This window comes from Mus pahari, chromosome 3 (assembly GCF_900095145.1).
Source record: "Mus pahari chromosome 3, PAHARI_EIJ_v1.1, whole genome shotgun sequence".
Classification (NCBI taxonomy): Eukaryota; Metazoa; Chordata; class Mammalia; order Rodentia; family Muridae; genus Mus; species Mus pahari.
Genome location: NC_034592.1, coordinates 75,996,508 through 76,020,093, shown reverse-complemented (window position 1 = coordinate 76,020,093; position 23,586 = coordinate 75,996,508). Strand labels below are relative to the sequence as shown.

Genomic DNA, 23,586 nt, shown 5'->3' with positions numbered 1-23,586 from the left:
ATGACAGTCTGGTGTACATAGCAAGCTCCAGGCCTGAGATAGGAAATAAGACCATCTCCAAAATAAGCAAGCATGGTCACACACACACACACACACACACACACACACACACACACACACACACACAAAACAAGGGCTGCTGAGAAGGCTCAGTGGTTAAGAGCACTGGTTGCTCTTCCAGAGGCCCCTGGTTTAATTCTCAGCACACACAGTGTTCACAACTTGCTGTAGCTCCAGTACCAAGGAACTAATGTTCTCTTCTGGTCTCTAGGGATATAAGACACTCAGGTTGTGAGTGGACACACATGCAAGCAAAATACCTATACACATAAAAAAAAATTAAAAGATGTAGTAGGTAAAGGTCCTTGCTGCCAAACCTAACAATCTGAGTTTGACCCCCAGGACCCCTCTGATGGAAGGAGAGAGCTGACTCCTGCAGGTTTTTCTTCATCTTCACACTTGGACTGTGGCAGAAATACAGATACAGAAGGAGTAAATAGATGAATGTAATTTTACAAATAGAAATGCAGGTCTTTCCATTCCTTTCTTAGTCACTGTTATGTTGCTGTGAAGAAACACCATGACTTTGCAATTCTTTTTTTGTTTGTTTTTTGTTTTTGTTTTTGTTTTTTTTGAGACAGGGTTTCTCTGTGTAGGCCTGGCTGTCCTGGAACTCACTCTGTAGACCAGGCTGGCCTCGAACTCACAAATCTGCCTGCCTCTGCCTCCCAAGTGCTGGGATTAAAGGCGTGTGCCACTACCGCCTGGCGACTTTGCAATTCTTATAAATGAGAACATTTAATTGAGGACTTGCTTACACTTTCAGAAGGGTAGTCCATCATCATCATGGAGAGGGCATGGTGGCACTCATGCACAGCACTGGAACAGAAGCTGAGAACTGCATCCAGATCCAAAGGTCCAAAGGCAGACAGATAAGCAGAGAGAGAGAGAGAGAGAGAGAGAGAGAGAGAGAGANAGAGAGAGACAGAGAGACAGACAGAGAGAGAGACAGAGAAACACACAGAGAGAGAGACAGAGAGACAGAGACAGAGAGACAGAGAAACAGAAACACAGAGAGAGACAGAGAGACAGAGACAGAGAGAGACAGAGAGACAGACAGAGAGAGAGACAGAGAAACAGAAACACACACAGAGAGAGACATACACAGAGAGAGAGAGACTCTGGGTTTGGTATAGGCTTTTGAAATGTCAAAGTACACTCCCAGGGATGCCCCCCAAAACAAAACAAAACAAACAAAAGAAAAAAAAAACCACAACAAACCTTACCTGGATGGTAGTGGCATACACCTTTAATCTCAGCATACAGGAGGCAGAAACAGGGGAGTGTGAGGTCAGCCTGTTTTACAGAGTGAGTTCTAGGACAGCCAAGACTACACAGAGAAACTCTGCCTTGAAAAACAAAAAACTGCAGAGATGGCTCAGCAGTTAAGAGCACTGGCTGCTCTTCCAGAGGTCCTGAGTTCAATTCCCAGCAACCACATGGTGGCTCACAACCATCTGTACTGGGATCTGATATCCTCTAATGGTGTGTCTGAAGACACTGACAGTGTACTCATATACGTGAAATAAGTAAACAAATCTTTAAAAAAGAAAAAACAAACAAACAAAAACGCCAAACAATCAAAAGTCAGTGACACACTTCCTACAAAAAAGCCACATCTCTTAATCCTTCCAATCCTTTCAAATAGTGCTACCCCTGGGGACTAATCATTAAAATATGTGAGCCTATGGGGGTCATTCTTATTCAAACCATAATAACCTCCTTTCTTAAAGTTCTGCTGGATTAAGTGATTTTAAAAGCTTGACTCTGACACCCAAATATGAGATTTCTCTTCCAGAGTGGAATTGTGTGTAAATATGATAAGGCAGCACCACTAATGACTACTGATCTCACCAAACAGAGGTTTCTCCCGGATAAGCACTGGTGGGTTAACCTACCAGGGTGAAGGCCATGGACTGAGTCATCTCTGAGCTCCTTGCTCTCACAGGCATGAGCTGGGGTGTCTAGCTGGAAACAGGGAACTATTTAAGGACAGCACTTACCATTGATATTATCATTTTCATCATCCAAATCACCTTTGTGAAAACACCAAATCATTTCTTTAGGTTTCCAAACTCAGAACCTAGCTAGTGTTATATATAATACAACAATAAATTTGGGGGTTGGGAGACACATTAAAGACATACCCAGATGGGCGTGGTGGCGCACGCCTTTAATCCCAGCACTTGGGAGGCAGAGGCAGGTGGATTTCTGAGTTCGAGGCCAGCCTGGTCTACAGAGAGAGCTCCAGGACAGCCAGAGCTACACAGAGAAACCCTGTCTGGAAAAACCAAAAAAAAAAAAGACATACCCAACAGGCTTTTTTCAGAGTAAGCTTTACATATTTCTCTAATGTTGGGCTTTCTCTGCCATACCACTGTGATCCTTTCCTGGAACTTATCTCAAGGGTTCCTCAGCACCCTGGTTGTGCAGCTCATTTGGAATGGCTAGGTACCTTAGCTTTCGCTCATCATTTCTTCCTTTGCAGCATTTCACTGCCTTCTCTAAACCATGTTTGCCTTTCCTCTGCTTGGCTCGGCAGTGCTCCCCCAGGGACAACGAGGAACAGCTAGGCCGAGTACCCAGCCTTTCCTGACAACTCCCAAGAGGGGCCCAGTCCTGCCGTTCACTCCCAAGAGGGGCCCAGTCCTCGACTCACCTGCCTGACACTGACACTAAGTCAGCAATACGTTTGTCCCTCTGAGAGCCCTGATTTCTAAGGACTCACCTTTCCTGCCAGCTCTTATGCCTTTTAGATGGTGTTAGTTACACCCTCTGTGATGCCAGACTGGTGGCTGTGGTTCCATCCTCCTTTCTCCCACTGAACGACTTTCTGCAAATGGCATGTCCTCAATTCTTCTTTAGACCTTCCTATACTATTTGTACCACATTGCCATCTAGTTTCTAAATTCAAGATAACTTTTCTCTGACTTCCTTAACTCATTTAAGCATCCATTCAGTCTCTCCCCAACATGCCTTTTCCCCCTCTTTCTGATTTTTGAGACAAGGTCTCACACCATAGCCTAGGCTGACCTCAATCTTGTGGCAATAGTTCTGCCTCTGCCTGCCAAGTGCTGAGATTATAGGTTCCAAGTCTGGCTGTGGTTCCTGGCTTACTGACTGACAGCACCAGGTGTCCCTTTTCATGATCGAAAGGAAGTTTAGGAGAGAAGCTTCAGGTAGCCAGAGGGGGGTTGCAGCAATTGCCATTGGTTCCCCTAATTTGTCTCTGGGTCATGGGAATCACATATCAAATATCCTGCATATCAGATATTTTACATTACTATTCACAACAATAGCACACTTACAGATATGAAGCAGCAATGAAAATAATTTTATGATTGGGGTCACCACACATGAGGAACTGCATTAAAGGGTCACAGCATCAGGAAGGTTTGAGGACCACTGGTTTAGCTGGGGGAGATTATAGTGGCCACAGCAGTGGCTGTGTCTCCAGTCCACTGCTATATAGCCATTAGAATGTGGCTAGGCTGTCCAAAATACCCTTCCAACGGGATCTGGCTTCCATGTCCGCTCTGTGTCTGGTTCCTCCCACACTATCATCAGTGTGCTGTGTTACACCTGGATGTGAATTCTACCTCTCTGGTGCTTACTAGCAAATTTACATTGTTTTTTTGTGATTGTTTTCTCATTTGGAAACTGGGGATATTACCTGGATTGTGGGGTCACTGCTAACACATGTGTGTACCTGGACTCTGCTTAGCTCAGGGGTTCTCGTGGGTCTCACCTTTTTGGTGAACTGTCCCAGTTTTTAGTTTTATTCTGTAGCTGAATTTTTTTTTCAAGATTTATTATATATCTAAGAACACTGTAGCTGTCTTCAGACACACCAGAAGAGGGTGTCAGACTTCATTACGGATGGTTGTGAGCCACCATGTGGTTGCTGGGATTTGAACTCAGGACCTTCTGAAGAGCAGTCAGTGCTCCTAACTGCTGAGCTATCTCTCCGAGTTCTGTAGCTGAATTTTTATTTTTTCCTTTGTGGCTCTGACCAAGGGGAGGACAGAAATGTAGATGATTTGGGGAAAGTTAGGCGATGAGGGGGTGGACAGGAATTTCAAAGAGGCGAAGAGGAATTAGGCTGTTTAAACATCTGTGACTGCGGAACTCTACACCCACTTTCCATTTATAAATAGCCCTGTCTCTCAGCCCAGCTCCTCCTGCACAAAGGCTGCAGTGGAAGATAGCAGATAGCAGCTGCTAGAGGACAAACACAGAGCAGAGGCTGCGGGCCTAGGCCTGTGGGGCTTGGGCTCAGGCTGCAGGATGAAAAGGGAGACGTCATGAGAGCTGTGGGTCAGAAAAAGATACCACCCATGGCCCTTAGGGTAGGTAAAATTGTAAGAGACTCCTATGCGCTAGTCACAACAGAGCTAGTCTGAGGCTTATCTACTACCTTCTGTCCTCCCTTGGTGACAGAGAAGATAGGAGACTGCTGAGACACTGGGACAGAGACACACCTCTGAGGCAGCATTCCTGAGAACCTAGGTTGACTTTTCTGAAGAGGGGCAGGGCAGAGAGGACTCCAGGGTTTCTGCCTTAGAAAACAGGGTGCTGATAACATGTCTTAGAAACTTGGAGAGCAGACATACTGCTACAGGCTTGGGAACAGAGGCTACTTTGTAACTCAGTGTGGGATTCTGTGAGACACTCCCGCAGATCTGTGCGGAGACAGCTGGACACTTACCCACCAAGTGTCTGCTGAATAGCAGAATGTTCTGGACTTCGCCAGGTGCTCCTTCAGTGGCCTTGAGAAAGGGTAGGGCAGCTAGAGAAGCAGTCTCGCTGCTCTTCAACTCCTTTGTGAATTTTATCGACTTTGCTCTTATCTGTAAAATACCCTCTATCCTAGGAGTAATAGCTGCAACACACCAAATGCTAACTGGACCCATATACTTGACTTACTACTCCAATAAGCATTATTTTTTCATTTTAGAGATGAGAAGGTTGAATGCAAGTGGATTAAAGCTTTAACTTATAGTTCAATTGTAGAATGTTTGCCTTGTATGCACAAACCCTGGACTTAGTTAACAGCCCCATAAAATCAAAACCAAACCAACCGAGCAAGAACCACAAGTAACTGATCTAAAACCCCACAGCTGGTGACAGCTGGAGACTGCTCCCATCCCACCATCCTGCCTCCCAGGGTCCCCACTAGTTTTAAAAAACAACTCGGTCTGAGAGATGGCTCAGTGGGTACAGGCACTTGCTGCCAAGCCTGGTGACTGGAGTTGAATCTCTGACATCTACTTAAAGGAGAGAACTGACTCCTACAGGTCGTCCTCTGGCTTCTACATGCATTCACGGCCTTAGCAGACCATCTCCCCATCTCCAGCTGTGTGAGCACACAACTTAAATACTGAAGAAACCAATGTCACACCTTCATTAAATGTTTAATGACTGACCGGCTAGATATGAACTATCCACCCCTCCTGGTGACTCCATGATGCTTGTACCACTCAGCCAGCAGTAAGCAGTGTTTCAGAGCTCAGGGAGAGAACCAAGCCTTGCCATTTTACATATGGTTTCAACTAATCTAACACTCCTTCACTGTACATGTATGGCATGTGGAGCACACGCCATGTCACACGTGGTCCCAAGACTGAACTCATGCTTGACATCAGATGTCTTACCTGATGAGCCATTTTCATTCCCTACCAGACTTTTCATGATCTTATCATTTGTGTATCTTTCGGTGGACAGGAAACCATGGAAGACAAGAATATTTATCACAGGCCTTCTGTCCTCTGCTGCCTGGAGTCCTGAACTCTACTGACAGAAAGCAGATGCACTTCTAAACCCCAAGTGTTGATTCCTCAGGGGAGGGATAGGCTGGTATTGAATTCCAGGGGAAAATGAGCAGAACAATGCATGGCTGTTCCCATTCTTACCCCTCTCCTTTGTTTTTAGCCAAGACAGTCTCATCAGTCCTTCTGCCACCAGAAAGGCAGGGTCCCAGACTGGACAGAGAATGTGCAATTCTGGGTCTTGTCCTTACTTAACCTTTGGAACTTCCTGCTCCTCTGGAAGCAGGTGCAGTACCTGACATTTTCCATGGAAACCTGGCCTTTCTAGGGAATTCTTATGGCTGCCTTTCTGAGGTAGAGGTTGATGCCACATAGTTTCAATCGGAGAGCTGAAGGCTTAGTGTCAGTTTGTACCCTCAGGACCCTGCTCTCACACAACTGCTTTGTCCTCTTTGTCTTGCTGTCCTCCAAGTCTCTGTCCTCTGCCCAAATTTCACTAGTAACTATCAGCATCTATTTGAAGATGTTCATCAGGGTTGTGGCCAGTTTGTGCCAGAGCAGATGTTTTTAATATAAATCATACTTAAATGGTTGTAAACAAGTGATTTTGGACCCTGTCACTTATGAGACATGACTGTGAGACAGTGGTAGGCTAGGTTAGTGTGAGCAGACTTTTAAAACACACACACACACACACACACACACACTACTAGGCCCTTAAAATTTCTCTTTTCAAAACTCATGTAAGCACAACTGATGGAAGGTCAAGTTCTCATCTCCTCGAGAAAGGTAGAGGCAGAGGGGGATGATGTCTTAAGTTTGAGGCCAGAGGAGAGTTTTGAGCCACCCAGTCTGAGTGCTGGTAAGGGAACTCAGGTCCCCTGCAACTGTGAGCCTTCTTAACTGTTGATGATGCCCCAGCCCACTACAGCTAGTTCTTCTAGAAAGCCCAATAGGGAGCTGAGCACTGTGTCAAAGATTTATAATCCCAGCCAATGGGAGGCTGAGGCCAGCATGGGCTACACAGAAAGACCCTTCCTCAGCTAGGTCATTTTTAAACCAGCTGTGGCTGGGCTGATTCCAGCCCTTGGGAATATCAGAAAGTCAAAGACAACCAAAGCTATTATTTTGAGAGCTTATCTCACAACAGAACACTCCAGCGCAGTAAAACAGTCTAGAGAGAGTGCTAGAGACCAAGAACTCAACTGCAATTCTCATCTTAGCCTTCTTGGTACTGGCATTTCAGCCACGAGGCATCGTGACTGTTTGAGACAGAGTCTATATAATTCAGGCTGACCTCAGGCTTGTGATCCTCTATGCTTCAACCTCCTAAATCGTCAGGATTATAGATAGGAACATGACTGATTTTTTGAGACAGGTTCTCAATATGGAACCTTAGTTGGCCTATGGCTATGTAAATCTGCCTGCCTCTTCCTTCCAAGTGCTGGGATTAAAAGCATGTGCCACCACACTCAGCTAGTATCTGTTTTTTGATATAGCATCTTTATGTAATCTAGGTTGGCTTCAAACTTGCTATGTCATGGATGATCTGTGAACTCCTGACCTTCCTGCCTATATCCCCCTGGTTTTGGGTTTATATCACTGTCCCCATTTTTTCTGATCTGCAGATAGAACCCAGTTACCAGCTTCTGTTGGGTAAGTGCTCTACCACTAAGACACACCTTAGCTCTACAAATGAGACTTTAATTTTCACTGAGCAATCCTAGACCATTCAGCAGGCCAAATGCACAGGCAAGACCAAAGTTCTGCTGCCCCCTGGTGGTGGACAGACTCTCCCAGCTAGCGATGCTCTCAGAACAGGGGAGTGTGTACGTACAGAGAAGCAGCAGGATAAACTTGGTGCATTTTCCTACATCATCTTTACTTGACTTTTTTTCTGGGAGAAAAGAGTAGGTAACGCAAAACACATTTTATATTAAAACAGATGCAGATAATATTGAATAGAATATAAAATTTACATTACTTTTCAAACAAAGTACTTTTGACATCAAAGACATTTCAGGCTAAGCTACTCATGAGCTTCTGGTTGCATCCCTAACCCTGAGCGGGAGATGACCCTGCATGCTCACACTACCTAACATCATGACCTCTGCTGCATTGATAGACATCTAAAAGCAGCAAAGTCAGTGCTTACTCACTTGGCAAAGTACCAGTGAATCGACACCGTAGGGCTTTCTCATCTTATGAGCATTTTAACCTGCCATTAAAAGGCCTGAGTGAATAGGAGCTCAATGCTTGAGTTGAAAATTTTCCTTCTAAAGTGATTTTGCCTCCATTAAGTGTTTTTATCATGCCTAACTGAGGGTCTGACATTTGAGCTGGACAATATCCTAAGAACCATGTGGACTTCAGTCCACGTCATCAGATAAGGAGTTACAGATACACTTTCAAGGGTGTCATCAGAAATAAAACCCAAACTACTCACCTTCTGCAGTAACAAGAAAGAAACAAACGCTTAGTAGCAGAAGCTTATAGGCAATGGGAACCACGGTGAGGCCAGACCTTGGAGACTGTGGGCACTGAGCACTCAGCTGCCGCGCTTGCTTCTCGTGCTACAGGAGGTTAAGAGCTTTGGAGTGAAAGGCCATCATACTTCTTTCCCAAATCTTACTTAAGCCTCTGTACCTGACCTTTCTCTTGGTGGCCTTTGTCTTCTGTAGTAACAGAAGGCAGAGATCTTCTACAGTAACTCAGCAGCACTGAGACAAGATGGGTCGGCTGCTTGGAAGCAGGGTGGGAGGTAGACTAGTGGCTGCTGCTGACTTTCTAGCATCTGTCTACTCAGGTCATTCATAAACTCTCACATGGTATGCTTTCTTAATTTTATCAACTCTTAGAGAATTAGCTGCTTCTTATTGGGATTCTGTTCTTCATTTGACAAAGCCCTATCTGAGACTCAAATCTACATGAAAACCTGCTTGTTCCTTTAGGGAAATGTGTCTGTTTTCTGTTTAAAACAAGAATTTGGAGAAATAAATGTTCCACTTCAAATAAACTAATGGGGAACCCCAGTGGTAAATGATGTTGTGCTAGGACAAAGAACAAAAAAGGCAGACACCAATCACCGCCATTTTCCCAAGATTAAATGATTATTAAAAAAGCGTGCCACACTGTATAGAAATCAACATTCTCTCCCATAATTCTGTGCATTGGGACTATAGAAATGTCACTGTCCCTGCCCCACATCTTCAAATTAGCATTCTTAGGTCATAACAGTAAGTCTTCCCACAAGGAACCTTCCGGAAAAACAAGCTGTTTCCTCGGCTCATATTTCCCTGGAAAAGAAAAAAAATAGAAAAGAAGTCTAGTATGAAGATGAACATGGCAAATCTAAACCGGCACACAAAACTGAACAGGTTTCTAGGAAATATAACTGAAATGAGTACGTTAAGACTGAACCCAGTAAGGCCATGTCATAGAATTTTCATTAAGTACCTCTTTTTATTTTTTTTTGAGACAGGGTTTCTCTGTATAGCCCTGGCTGTTCTGGAACTCACTTGGTAGACCAGGCTGGCCTCGAACTCAGAAATCCACCTGCCTCTGCCTCCCCAGTGCTGGGATTAAAGGCCTGCGCCACCAGGCCCGGCCCTTCATTAAGTACCTCTTATACCAGGCTTTTTCATATATGAAACACTGTTGTCTGAATAACATATAAATAACACAGATCTTCACAGACTAATCTGAGAATGTTGTAGAAAATGCTTAGCTTTATCTGATATATCACAGATTCTCTAAGTATGTACAGGATCAATGGTTTCCCAGATAAGGTCTGTTTGACACCTCAATCCATTTTCTATATCTTTCCTCCTACAACAGGGCATTACTTGGGAATGGGAACTGCAGTAGGAGACTGTCCTATAAAATCAGTTAAAATCTGGTCTGGAGAAGAGCTGGGGGTGCGGCTCGGTGGTGAAGGGTTTCCCATACATGTGCAAGACCCTGGGCTCAATGACCAACTCCACAAAAAGAAACTGAAAAACAGTTATGGAAAGGTAGCATTGTGGCAGAGCTCTTGCTTTTTATTTGGAAGGCTCTGGGTTTGACTCCTAGCACTCCAGGAAACAAAACCAAAACAAAATAATAAAAACAACAAATCAAATTAAAACAAGAAAGGGGTGTAAAACTCAGAAGGAAACCCACAACATCAATGGTACTGAACTCATTCAAAGATTCTAGCTTGGATTCAGCTAGCATGAACAGTGAGCAAATGTAACCATAGTAACAACTGGACCTTTTCATTCTGAGTCTAGTGTAGGAGAGCCTGAGTTCTGTGAACAAAGCCTTTCTCATCTGTATCCTGGGCTCTGTAAAGTAATACAACAAAGAGCTTCTTTATATCCTTTCTCTGCAATCCTTTAAAAAGTGCTTGCCACAAGCCGGGCGTGGTGGCGCACGTCTTTAATCCCAGCACTCGGGAGGCAGAGGCAGGCGGATTTCTGAGTTCGAGGCCAGCCTGGTCTACAAAGTGAGTTCCAAGACAGCCAGGTCTATACAGAGAAACCCTGTCTCGAAAAACCAAAAAAAAAAAAAAAAAAAAAAGTGCTTGCCACTCAAACCCATCTGTAGACTGATGGCCAATTTACGTGATCCCATGCTAGAGTTAGTCTATCCATTATCTTAGTGCCTACTAAAACTTTGTCTAGATTGATCAAAAATATTTGGTCAATGATATAATTCCCAGCAGAAACCATATACTATAGCTTTGACAAACTCATCCACTAACAAAACAGGAAGCAAGCAGCTAGTTCTATAGGTATCACATTGACAAACTTGTCAGGTAAATAAAGTAATGTCTTATTTTCAGTCTTCACATCTAACTGTGAGGAAAGAAGTACATAAGAGGTTCTCAGGAGTTACAGAAAGACAAGTCTGCTGGGCTGAGTTCAGTGCAGAGCATGTGCTCACCCTGTGTGAGGTCCTGGGTTCAATCCCCAGCACCAAAATAAGGGTGAGTTTGGAAAAGGGTTTGAAATCAGGCTACTACTTAAATAACTAGGAAAATTATCTTTCTGGATCCTATTTGTAACTTTCATCCCATCATTAAATGGCTTGTGGTTAACATGTAGAGATTTGTACTTCTTTACTCCAGCTGGTAATTTAAGAGAACAAAAACAAAACAAGAGATAAAAATACCGCTTTTTGTAGCATGCACCAGCAATCTATCCAAGAAGTGTATATTGGGGAATAAGGAGGAGATCCACCAGCAAGCCTGAAATTGAAAACATTATTTACATCATTAACAGATTTTTGGCAAAATTCCAGCATAGGTTCCCTGAGAAATAGTTTCAATGAGACAAATTACACCAGAAGAAAGATCAACCAGGGCTGGAGAGATGGCTCAGCAGTTAAGAGCAATGACTGCTCTTCCAGAGGTCCTGAGTTCAATTCCCAGCAACCACATGGTGGCTCACAACCATCCGATGCCCTCTTCTGGTGTGTCTGAAGACAGGTACAGTGTACTCACATACATAAATAATTCTTTAAAAAAAAAATAAATCAACCATTCTATAGTTAGGTTTCAAGTCAACAAAGAGAAACTTCATTAATTTTGCTATCTGACAATTTCATACATGTGTAGTATGTATTCTATTACTCTCTCCCTCACACCTCTCATTTCCTTCCCATCTCTATCAACAACCCCTCATCCCTATTGGATTCTTTGCCAGAATCATGACTTGGTTTTATTTTTTTATACATTTAGATTTTCCATTAGTGGATAAATGAACAACTACCTGACTGATCATCTGGGAAAAAGAATTTATAAGTTAATTTTCTTCATAAAGAATCCAGATATGGCCTTTAATTCCAGCACTCGGGAGGCAGAGGCAGGCGGATTTGTGAGTTCGAGGCCAGCCTGGTCTACAAAGTGAGTTCCAGGACAGCCAGGTCTATACAGAGAAACCCTGTCTCGAAAAACCAAAAACCAAAAAAAAAAAAAAAAAAAATCCAGATATGATAACAAATATAAACACTGTTGACTACACTTTCCTACCTGAATACAATGCATAACGAATCCTTTAAGAATTCATTTCTTAAAAAATTATGTGCATGGTTGTTTTGTCCAGAGGCCAAGGATTTTGAATTACAGGGTCTGACTGAGCCTTAGTTGGCCTCAAACTCAGATCCACTTGCCTCTGTCTCCTGAGTATTAGGATTAAAGATGCTCATTACCAGGATCAGCTATTCAACTTATTCTAAACTATGTGCTAGGCTACATGAAGACTGCTCTAAAAATCAGAAAACAATGTCAGTCAAACTTGACTAAAAATTCCACATAGCTATTTCTTGTAAAACAAGGAACATGTCTAAAAGACATATTAAGCCAGCCATTAGAACAATTTTAAAGGCTTTCTTTTTTAAGATTTTATTTTTACTTATGTATATGTGAACACGTTTGTGCATATTTGTGTGAGGGTGCACATAGACACCAGGACAGCGAGTTGGATCCCTTGCAGCTAGAGTTATAGGTAACTGTGAGCCACATGACATAGGTGCTGAGAACTGAACTCAGGGCAGTATGAGCCATCTCTTTAGCCCCATTTTTGTTTTTCTGACAGGATCTCATGTAGCACATTTTAAACTTGTTATACACCCAAGTTTAGTTTTGATCATATGGTCTTCCTGCCTCCACCTCCCAAGTACTAGGGGCTGCAAATAACTATATATGCCTATCACACATGAAGACTTGGTTTCAGCTCTCCAAGAATGCAAAAATAAATTAAGGTTCAGTGGGTAAAGTAAGTGCCATGAAAGCCCTGGGATCAGAGTCTGGATTCCCTGTACCGCCCAACAGTTGAGATTGAATACTGCAACCCTGCCCCCATATTCTACACTTAGTAGGCAGAAGGATCCCCATGGCAAACTGTGTAACTAGACCAGCTGAACTGGTAACACACTCTGCCTTTGTAAATAAGAGGGACAACTACTGTGGAAGACACCCAAACATTTACTTCTAGCTTCTATATGTACACATGTACAAGCACCAGCCAAAACCCCCCAAAAACCAAAGTACTTACCCACAGTTGTTGACGGCCATAAGATTAGATACAAGCACAAAGGGATATGTCAACATACTGGCAAAGAACTGCAAAACAGCAAGACAGCTGAGTTAGCATTCATCCTCAGTCAGCCTCACCACTCTCCTTTGCTCAGGCGCCAGTGCCAGAATGCTCCGACATTCTGACAGCAGTCTTGCATCCTCAGCAACCTCGGAATGCATAGTTCCAGCTACAGGTGCCTCTTTTGCCCCAATATATTTCTATATCTAACATTTATCAAAATGCCAGAAGATTCTTCTTACCCTAGGATTGGGGTCTCATTCAAATAAAAGTGAACAACTTATTGAAGAGTAAAAGTCTTAAACTAATAGAAATAAAGTGCTTCAAAGTTCCCTGAAGAAAAAAACAAGCATCCTCTCAAAGACAATGGGAAGTGCCTTAGAAGCCCACTCGTAGCTGGAGTGATGTTGAGTGCTGGCCATCTCACTACATGGGAGGCTGACACAGTTTTCCAAGCCAGATGGGACGGCTCAGAGTTACAAGCAAAGTACTGCTGCCACGCTGATGACCTGAGTTCAATACTCAGAACCCATATAGTGGACGGAGAGCTGACTCTCCAAAGTCCTCTTACCTTCACATGCATGCCTTGGCTCCCACAACATAAAATAAATGTGTGACTACAAAGGGTGCAGTTCTCTAAGTGTGATGTGAAAGATACAACGTGCCGCTGTCCCTGCTCCCCAAGGAAAGCTGAGTAACACAAAAACCACATGGGGTAAATGCTGCTGTGAGGTAGCAACTGCATTATTACCGTTGACAAAGAGTAACGCATTTGATGGATATTTCCAGGGAGACATCTAGCAGCTTTAAAAGTGATCGAACAGGTCAGATTTATAAGAAAAACAAAAAACAAAAGAACAACTATTCCTAGAAGGTTAGAAACTCACCCCTGTGACAGCTTGGGAATAACTTTTCATTTCACTCATGGTAGAAACCTAAAACAGGAAAAGAACTCTATCAGAATGAATCATATACAGATCAGATAGTAAGTTAAAACTCACAAGCAACCAATAGATTGTACTGCTAAATTATCAGCCTGATAACATGAAAACGAAGTTTAAAAACTAAAAACAAAATACCTATGATGAATATAAAAAGGTGGCAGCCAGGCATGATGGTGCATGCCTTATACCCAGCACTTGAGGGACAGAGGCAAGTTCAGGTTAGCCCGGCTGCATAGTTCAGATCCCACTTCAACAAAAACCTGCCAATCAAGATGACTGACAAACTGAAACCCTATCAAAAGATTTCCAAATGGATTGTCCTCATCAATCAACATTGACAAATTCTTATCACACTATGGACTAGGAAGAAAAGTACTCCTATCAATATTTGAAAAACAAAAAATTGTGTTGGTAACAGTTCCACACCATAGAAAAAGGCCTGTGGGAGGTCTTACTTATACTATACACAAGAGATAACTCAGGCCTCAAAACCTCTCAGGCTGAGATTTCTAGGAGCCCCTTTAATACCCCAGAAGATGCAGAAAACCTCCAAATATACCGAACAGCTATTCTCTCTCTTGTGCGCTCTAAAGTCAGGCATCAGAAAAAAGGAAGAAAAAAAAAATCATGAAGCCCTGACAACATGAGGGCTAGATCCATGGGCACACTCAAGTCAGACTTGAGGGAACTTCTAGGTGTATCCCTCTATAGGAAATAGCATGGCCATGCCATGAGCCTTTGAAAAGTCAAATAATAGTTTTTACTGTATAATGTTCTGTCTAGCATATAACAAACTACCATTTTTCTTACAGCTAAAATGGCTGCCTGTGAATACAAAGAAAGCCCTCACCAGAAGATTTTACCATAACCTACCCCACTGTCCAGTGCATAGGTATTGATGAGATAGGCCAGTGAGTTACACAGCCACAAAGAAATGATGTCACCTAGGAGGCGAGGGATGAGACCCCTACATGAAGACACAGTAAGCAAAAAATTATGATCAATGAACAGTCTACTCATTATGAACACTTCTCATAATCTAAACGCTAACCTGTAATGACTTCGGTTGCCACTTTAAAAATAGAGGTCAGCTATAACCCTCTGACCTACAGCCAACGACTCACTTTACTATTAATAACAATAACAGGGAAGGCCAAAGGTTTGCAAGGTGCTTTGCAGAAGAGATTTAACATAGTTTTACTAAACTATTTGATACTCAAATTTGGCAGGGCAAAAGTGGAGGGAAAAAAGTCAAGCGAGAATGATCCAAACACAGAGATAACAAAAGGGTGTTTCCAGAGGTTAGCAATGGAGCTCAGTTGATAAGAGTGCTTGAAGCAGGAGGCCCTAAGCTTGGCTCCCCAGTACTATACAAAGTGGGTATAGTGGCCCACACCTCTAACTCCAGCACTCAGTTCTAACACTCAGTAGAAAGAGGCAGGAGGAACAGGAAGGAGGTCAAGGTAATCCTTTGTTATGCAGCCCGTTCAAGGCCTAGAACATATGAGACTATGTCTTAAAAAACAAAAACTAACAAAAAAACCATTGGCATTTGCTTGCTACATGTCAATGCTTGTAAATAAGAGAGCTGGTATTCAAACTCCACACTCCAGTCTTCAAGGTAATATTCCTACTGTTCCATATTGTCCCATGAAGTCACCCAGACCCAGAAACACAAGTTTGTCTCATGTAGCCAAGGCTGGCCTCAGACTTGCTATGCATCCAAGGATAACCTTGAACTCCCCATCCTTTCTCTTACCTCTGCTTCTTGAGAGCCAGGATTATGGGTATTGTCCAGAATGCTCAGTTTTCTATCTGACAGGGACTGAGCCCAAAGCTTCTTGCATGCTAAGCAAGCACAGTACAAACTAACTATACTCTAGGCTCATCAATACTTTCGTTAAAATAAGACTAGGAGGCCTGGAGAGATGGCTCAGTGGCTGAGAGCACTGACTGCTCTTCTGAAGGTCCTGAGTTCAAATCCTAGCAACCACATGGTGGCTCACAACCATCCGTAATGAGATCTGATGCCCTCTTCTGGTGTATCTAAAGACAGCTACAGTGTACTTAGATATAACAATAATAAAATCTTAAAAAAATAAAAATAAAAGACTAGGAGCTGGAGAGATGGCTCAGTGTTTCAGAGCACTTATTGTTCTTGCTAATGATCCTAGTTTAGTTACCAGCACCTACATAATAGCTCACAACTGCCTGTAACTCTAGTTCCAAAAGATCTCTGTATATGCATGTGGCCTCTGCATATACATGTAACCAAAATACCCATACACATAAAATAACAAAAGAAAAGAAAAGAAAAAGAAATCTGGCGCTAGTAGTACAGCTCAGTGGTGGAGCATGTGCAAAGACCTGTGTTTGATTTTTAGTATCAATCAATCAATCAATCAATCAATCAAAAAAAGGACCATTTTATTGCCCATAGTAAATTTCTGTTAGTCAAGTACAGTAGTTTAAGCTCTTCCAAAGTCAAGCCTTGCAAATACTTATTCTCCTAGTGTAATAAAAATACATTTATAACTTTGCCATTTTTTAAAATTTAGTTTTCTCATTTTACTAACATTATTGTAAAATAACTTATTTTAAGGGTATGAACCTCAAATATTTACTAAAAAGCAAAGAAATTAGACATGGTGTTGAATAACTTTAATTCCAGCACTTGAAAGGCAGAGACAGGTAGATCTTTGTGAGCTTGAGACACTTATCTCAAAAACAAAATAAAACAAACAAAAAAGCAAGGCCAGCTCCACTGGATCAGCAGGTTAAGGCTCTTGTCACCATGCCTGTCAACCCAAAATCAACCCAAATTCAATTTTTGGAACCCATACATGGAAAGAGAAAATTGATTCCCCCAAATTGTCCCAAGTTGTTCTACACATGCACACAGAGGTAGAGGTAGAAGGAACAGGAGTTCAAAGTCATCCTCATGCAGTTTGAAGTCAGTCTAACTGTGGGCTATGAGAGACATTGCTTTAAAAAAAAAAAAAAAAATCCTTATTTCAAACATATAAAACAGCTAGAAAAAAATGGAGGTATAGGATCTTTATAAAGAGAAATTTAAGCCAGTAGATGTCTGTAAACACCTTAACATAAAGTAAACTCTGGGAGAACATTTTCCCCACAAATTAAATAAAGACCCATTGCTTTATTATAAAGAAAGCTTTTCTGCTAACACAAAAATCATTTACAGGCAAACCCAACATTTACTCACGCAAAAAATCCTACGATGCCTTCTTCCCGGTAGATGGTTACTATGGAGTCACACAGTCCACTAGGCAACGATAAAAGGTTAAAGGCCATTAAGATCATTTGAGCAATGAGAAGGATGTTTCAATAACTATCTCCCCACCCACCGCAAACAGGGTTTCATATAGCCCAAGCTGACCTAAATTCATTAAGTAGAGGCTGACCCTGAACTGCCTGCAGTTTCCAAAGTGGCCAGAGACCATAGGTATATCCCACAACACCCAATTAATAATCACTTTTGATAAATCAATTTTATAACTCCCTTTCCCCACAATTTTCTAGCACTGGTTGAGTCTTGTAAAGTAGTTAAATTCCATTAGAAAAATGAAGCTATTAAGAGCTGGAGTGATGGCTCAGTGGCTAGGAGCACTGGCCTCTCTTCCAGAGGGCCTGGGTTCAGTTCCTAGGATCCACATGGCAGCTCACAGCCCTCTGTAACTCAAGTCTCGGGGATCTGATGTTCTCTTCTGACCTCTATGTGCATCAGATATGCATGAGGTGCAGACATACAAGCAAGCAAAACATCCATACACATTAAAAGAAAGGTGAAATAATTAACTGCAAAGGGGTAGCTAGGAGGTGGTGGTACATGCCTTGAATCTCAGTACTTGGGAAGCAGAGGCAGCCGGATCTCTGTAAATTTGAGACCAGCCTGGTCTACCAAGTGAATTTCAGGACAGCCAGGACTACACAGAGAAATCCTGTCTTGAAAAACCAATAAACAAACAAACAAACAAACAAACAAACAAGAGAGAGAGAGAGAGAGAGAGAGAGAGAGAGAGAGAGAGAGAGAGAGAGCCACTGACTGACTATAAAGGGTATATACAGTTTAGAGGGCATTTGGCTTCAGTGGTCCTACCTTGTAGTCTGTGGTCCTTGGGTAGGTTCCTAACTTAGCCTAAGCCTATTTTCTCATATTTTAGTGCTTTTGGTACAGGTCAAATGACACAACAGTATAAATTTGTCCTGTAAATGCTGAAAAACCTTAAAAGTATAAAGCAGTAATGCTTTCTCTTTGCTCTAATACATCCTCCTGAGTAGTGAAAAACGGAGCAGACTGGAAAGGTGCTTGCTGCTTAAGAGCACTCGCTGGTCTTAAAGGACCCTGGGTCAGTTCACAAAACCTAAATGGGGACTTACAGCTGTTTCTAACTCCAGTTCCAGGGATCCGACAGCTCTTCTGGCCTCATGGATACTGAATACATGTGGTGCACATACAGACAAGAGGTGCACTCATAATAAATTAAGAAAAAGAAAAACAAACCCCTAACACTTACCAGTACTTAGACTCTCTGCCAATAAACTGTACCATGGACCTCAGAGTGATCACTGTAGAACAGAGACGAGACTATTTTAGAGTCAGTAAGGCATCATAGCTGGTAAAGATGCTCGCTGAAGAGCCCTACAACCTGAGTTTGATCCTCAGAACCTATGTACCAGAAAAAGAAAATGGATTCCCAATTGTCCTCTGACCTCCACACATATACTATAGAAGGCCTGCCTCTCCTCTGCCAAAATAAATGGAAAACAAATTCTCTTTAATTAAAATAAAATTAAACCAACTATGTTGAAATTTATTTTGATAATCCTACAAGTTCTGTTTTGTCTGTTTTAATCTAAAGACACTATCTGGAAAAAGACAGTGATACAGGTGAACAAAGTACATGAAGGCAGAGCCCTCCAGTCAATGCCCACCCTAAGCTATCTAATTATCCAATGAAGATCAAACTACAGAATAAAGAAGTGACTTGATTTTATACTACCAACTGCAAACATACCGTGGAAGGGATGTGTAATGAGGGTAGCAGCAGAACGAGCAATCATCTCTCGAGTTGTCTAGAAACAATCAAAGCACACTTCTGAAATCTAGGTAAATGCCATTCCTATTCCTATAAACACAGCACAGGGCAAAGGACTAGGTACTGAAGCTTTCCTGAGTTGGAGTCAAGACACTAGCTCCAATGGAATTAATGTCATATTTTTCCATTTCATTACACCTCTCATGAATTTCAACCTGTTTCCCCAATTCTATATACAAGACAAAAACATCAGAAAGCACACACACACACACACACACACACACACACACACACACACACACACACAAAGAAACAGAGAGGGTTACCAGTTTGAATAAACTTACCAGAGCTAGAATCATTCATTCATTCACTTGGCAGTAGAAGGAACTGAACCCAGGGCCTCACCCATGCTAGATAAGGGCTCTACTAACAAGCTATACTCCTGCCCCCCTTTTTACTTTCTTCATGCAGTCTGTCTCATTGTTTAGGCTGGCCTTGAGCTTACTCTGCAGCCCAAGCAGGCCTTAAAGTACTACTCCTGCTTCAACCTCCCAAAGTAACTGGGTTACAGGCCTGAGGCATCAGGTCTAGATGAGACATGAATTTGGATTACTTGCTTTCTCTCACAATGACAGGTTTCAAAGAAGCTAGTACTAGAGAGATGTTAGGCTTTAGGTATATGCTGACACCTTCAGAACACCAACTCTGCAAGTGTGGCACCTTAGAGCTTCTATTGTATAAAGTTATCTTTTTAGTCTAGGAATTTGAATTTTTTAAGTCTAGGAAATGCTCTAAGCTAAGCTACGCCTCCGGCCTTAGAGTAGTTCTGAAGCCAAGTACGGGGAAGACAAGCAAGTGACAGGTACACTTCAGCTGTAGAGTAGTACCACAAAAGCATCTCTGGACAAATAAGAGGCAACGTGCAAAGTTTCTGTGTGCTGGGTATGGTGCATGCTTTAATCCTAGCACTCAGGAAAACAGAGGCAGATGGATCTCTGAGATTGAGGCCAACCTTATCTATAGACAGAGTTCCAGGCCAGCCAATGCTACATAATGAGACTCTGTCTCAATAAAATAACAAAAAGATAAAAATAAAAAATTAGCTTGCTATGTATTTTCAACATTCTAGAAGACTTTCAAAGCTGGGCTGGGGAAAGCAAAGCTGAGGAAGGAGGATCGTTGAGTTCAGGGCCAGCTTGGACTACAAGACTGTGTCAAAGTAGGTAATAAATAACAACAAAAAAGAATACAATTAGGGGCTGGAGAGATGCCTGAGTGCTCTTCCAGAGGACACAGGTTTGGCTCCTAGGACCTACACAGTAGTTCCCAACTCTATAACTCCAGTTCCAAGAAATACTCTTCTGGCCTCTGCAGGTACCAGGTAGGCATACAAACAGGCAAAACACCCACACACATAAAAAAGAATAAATGTAAAAATTGCCTCAGCCTTAACAACAGAGTGAGTAGCACCTATTTCCAACAGCAGGCCACGTTCTTCTTTAGGGTTAGTAGACAGGAAACCCAATTTAAACTGAAGATTGTGTTCTTTCTTGGGAATAGACCTGGAAACACAGGATGCATAATCCTGGTTCAATCACATGGGGTGAATTCATCTCTTACCTCTTTGATAACTCGGTCAAAGGAGGATGAACCTTCTTTTTGTACAGTTACAGATCCTAACTCCTGGAAATCAAAAGCGAAGACAGAAATCTTGATGGTTTTAAATAGAAGTCTTCAAGCTCATGGCCACCCCATCAGATACCACATCACTGAGATGGAAAGGAAAAGCCTTGGCTTTTCTCCTGGGGAGGGTCAAACAGCAGGGATTTGCCAGAGACAAGGATTCATATAGAAAGCTTCAACATACCTCAGGTTTCTCAGAATCCTGGTAATACTACAGAAGACACAGAAATAAAGGATAATTAGAACCATTAATGTGTCCTGTTACAGTATTGACAGAAAGTGAGAAGCACTGATTTTCTCCTGAAAAACTCCTAATTTTTACTCCACATTAATCAACTGGACATAAATCTCTCTAAGATGGTATTATCGCAAAGTTGAAGATCTAGCTACTTAGCCCAGGGTGACCTTGAATCCATGGTAATTCTTCTGCCTCGGCCATCCAAGGCTTGGCATCCCATAGGTGGGCACTACCATACCTGGTTTGTTTTTTGAGATAGGGCTTCATGTAAACCAGTTTAACTTTAACCTCTTAAGAAGCCAAGAATGGCCTTGAACTTCTAATGCTCCTGCTTCTGCTTCCCAAGTGCTGGGATGGAGCCCAGAGCTTTGTATATGCCAGACACACGGTACCAACTAGTCAAGCCCCCCATTCCCACCCCCACCTAGATTTAAGTTTTTGGTTTAATCCTCAGTAGTGCCAAGAAAAACAAGGCGGCAGGGTAGAGTTAACTCACAACTAAACCCTCTCAGGACACTATTTACTCCGTATATCTATTTAATAGGAAATTGTTAAAACCGCTATGCTACTCTTCTCATAGAAAAAGCAGAAATACCAAATTAAGGCAAGATTCTTTTTTTACAAGATGAAGAACACAGAATTGATACCCAGTTTGAGTATCACCTCAGTTTCCTTGCTATGCAACTGCTTCTGATATAGCAAGGCGGTTTTCTCTTCTGGGGAAGAAAATGTGACTTATAAAACACCAGATTATACTGCAAGCAGGACTATGGCTTCTGGTATATTTTAGAAATAGAAAATATACTCAGGAGGCAGAGGCAGGCGGGTCTCTGTGAATTTGAGGTCAATTTGGTCTACATAGTGAATTCCAGGCCAGTTAGGGCGGCATAGTGAGTTCCTGCTGGGGGGTTGGACAAAACGAAAATAGAAAATGTACTACAACATAGAAGGGCCCAGCAATTTCAAGCTTAGTCGATGACAATTAGCTTCATTATTTTCTTTGCCTTTTTCTTTTTCGCTGTTTTTTTGAGACAGGTCTCGGAGCCAATATGGCCTTGAACTTTTACCTCTGCCTCTCTACCTGCTTAGAGGCTTGCTAGACCACGCCTGTATTTCATTTTCTAGTCTTACCAGATTTAAAAAAAAAAAAAAAACACAAAACAGAAACAAAACAAAACCAAAAACAAAACAGGCAACACTTTTTTTTTTTGTAAAAAGAATTACTGCTGGATGCAGTGGCATACACCTTTAATTCTAGCATTCAGGAGGCAAAAGGCAAAAGGAAGAGGATATCTGTGAATCAGAGTCTAGCTCTACATAGAGAGCTCCAGGACAGCGAAGACCTCTCTTACCTTCACCCCCATGCCCAACAAGTCTCCTGAGCCTGGCTGACCATCCTAGGGCCTCCCAGCTGACTGTGGCTTAGGGATTACAGAAGGCAACAATGCTTTGTGTGTTATTAGGCAGGATATGAGAATGCATAAGACTCATGGGGCATGCCTGTAACATGGGCAGAAGGCTCAAGAAGCCAGGGGTATGGATTTTTTGTCATCAGACCGGGAACATGTCCCTTTGAAGACATCCTACAACCCACTGCTTGCCTTCTGTTCATAGCTGTGCAGGCGTCTTTGCAAATCTGGGTCTATAGGTGTCTCCCAGGCCAACTGCTGTCTACGTGTGGGTCCCCAGGGGACCTCAGAAAGCTCAGCACATTCAAGCTAGGTTCTTGTCATGAGGACCTGGAATGTCACATCTGAAGCTGCCTTCTGTATACAATAAAACACCCAGCCTTTGAAAGGCTGCAGGACACAAAGTGATGAAATGCTAACCATAGTTTTGGTGAAGGCAGGCCTATCCAGAAGGTCTTTAGGATGCTGAAGTCTGATAAAAATTACAACAGTGATCAAACAGAACTCACTTCAGCTGGAATTGCTCACTTCAGCTGGGTCATTAAAGTTTATAAAATCTCGGGCTGGTGAGATGGCTCAGCGGGTAAGAGCACCCGACTGCTCTTCCAAAGGTGCAGAGTTCAAATCCCAGCAACCATATGGTGGCTCACAACCATCCTTAACAAGATCTGATTCCCTCTTCTGGAGTGTCTGAAGACAGCTACAGTGTACTTACATACAATAAAAATAAATAAATCTTAAAAAAAAAAAAAGTTTATAAAATCTCTAGAAGTGTTCCTAACCCATAAAGTACCTTTCACAATGTGGACAAGCAACAGCTTCTGCAACTCCTTCAGCTTCAGGTACTCTAAGAAGGGTGCCCAATACCCTGCTGCAAACCAGTACCTGAGCCCAGGTGGGTAGATGCATATATTATGCACAGGCCAAGCTGCCTAGGTACTGCAGCATTTTACCACTTTGAGTGCTTAGAAGCAAACCTAAGTCAAATGGGACCACCATCTGGCAGAAGCTACAGGAGGCCCTGGCCAGCCTGCACAATGTGCTTGAGACCACTTTCCTTGCCATGACTACTCTCTATGCCACCAACCTCCACCAGCTGGCACCAGGACCAGAGATCCAGCATACAGCAAGGTGTGTATAATCAGAGGAACCCTGAGAGGGATCTGGGATCAGACCATATTCCATTGTAGCATGGAGCCCTAGAACTGAGGCTTCCAAAAATATTTTACTACCTGCATTGATCAGATTTATTTATTTATTTATTTATTTATTTATTTATTTATTTATTGAGACAGGGTTTCTCTGTGTAGCCCTGGCTGTCCTGGAACTCACTCTGTAGACCAGG

The 23,586-nt window shown here is 42.5% G+C and overlaps 1 protein-coding gene across 1 annotated transcript in view; it reads right to left on the bottom strand.

Annotated features, from left to right (window-relative positions):
- Positions 1 to 7,747: 7,747 nt before the first annotated feature.
- Positions 7,748 to 23,586, bottom strand: part of Mtch2 (mitochondrial carrier 2) — a 19,123-nt gene continuing 3,284 nt past the window's right edge. Inside the window, exons 4-13 of the mRNA XM_021192334.2 lie at positions 20,779 to 20,805; positions 20,532 to 20,594; positions 18,891 to 18,948; positions 18,390 to 18,441; positions 17,078 to 17,137; positions 14,725 to 14,818; positions 13,795 to 13,842; positions 12,866 to 12,933; positions 10,983 to 11,058; positions 7,748 to 9,124 (exon numbers count right to left, since the gene is read on the bottom strand). Of these exons, the coding sequence (XP_021047993.1) occupies positions 9,038 to 9,124; positions 10,983 to 11,058; positions 12,866 to 12,933; positions 13,795 to 13,842; positions 14,725 to 14,818; positions 17,078 to 17,137; positions 18,390 to 18,441; positions 18,891 to 18,948; positions 20,532 to 20,594; positions 20,779 to 20,805 (633 nt within the window). The 3' untranslated portion in view covers positions 7,748 to 9,037. The remainder of the gene's footprint in view (positions 9,125 to 10,982; positions 11,059 to 12,865; positions 12,934 to 13,794; positions 13,843 to 14,724; positions 14,819 to 17,077; positions 17,138 to 18,389; positions 18,442 to 18,890; positions 18,949 to 20,531; positions 20,595 to 20,778; positions 20,806 to 23,586) is intronic.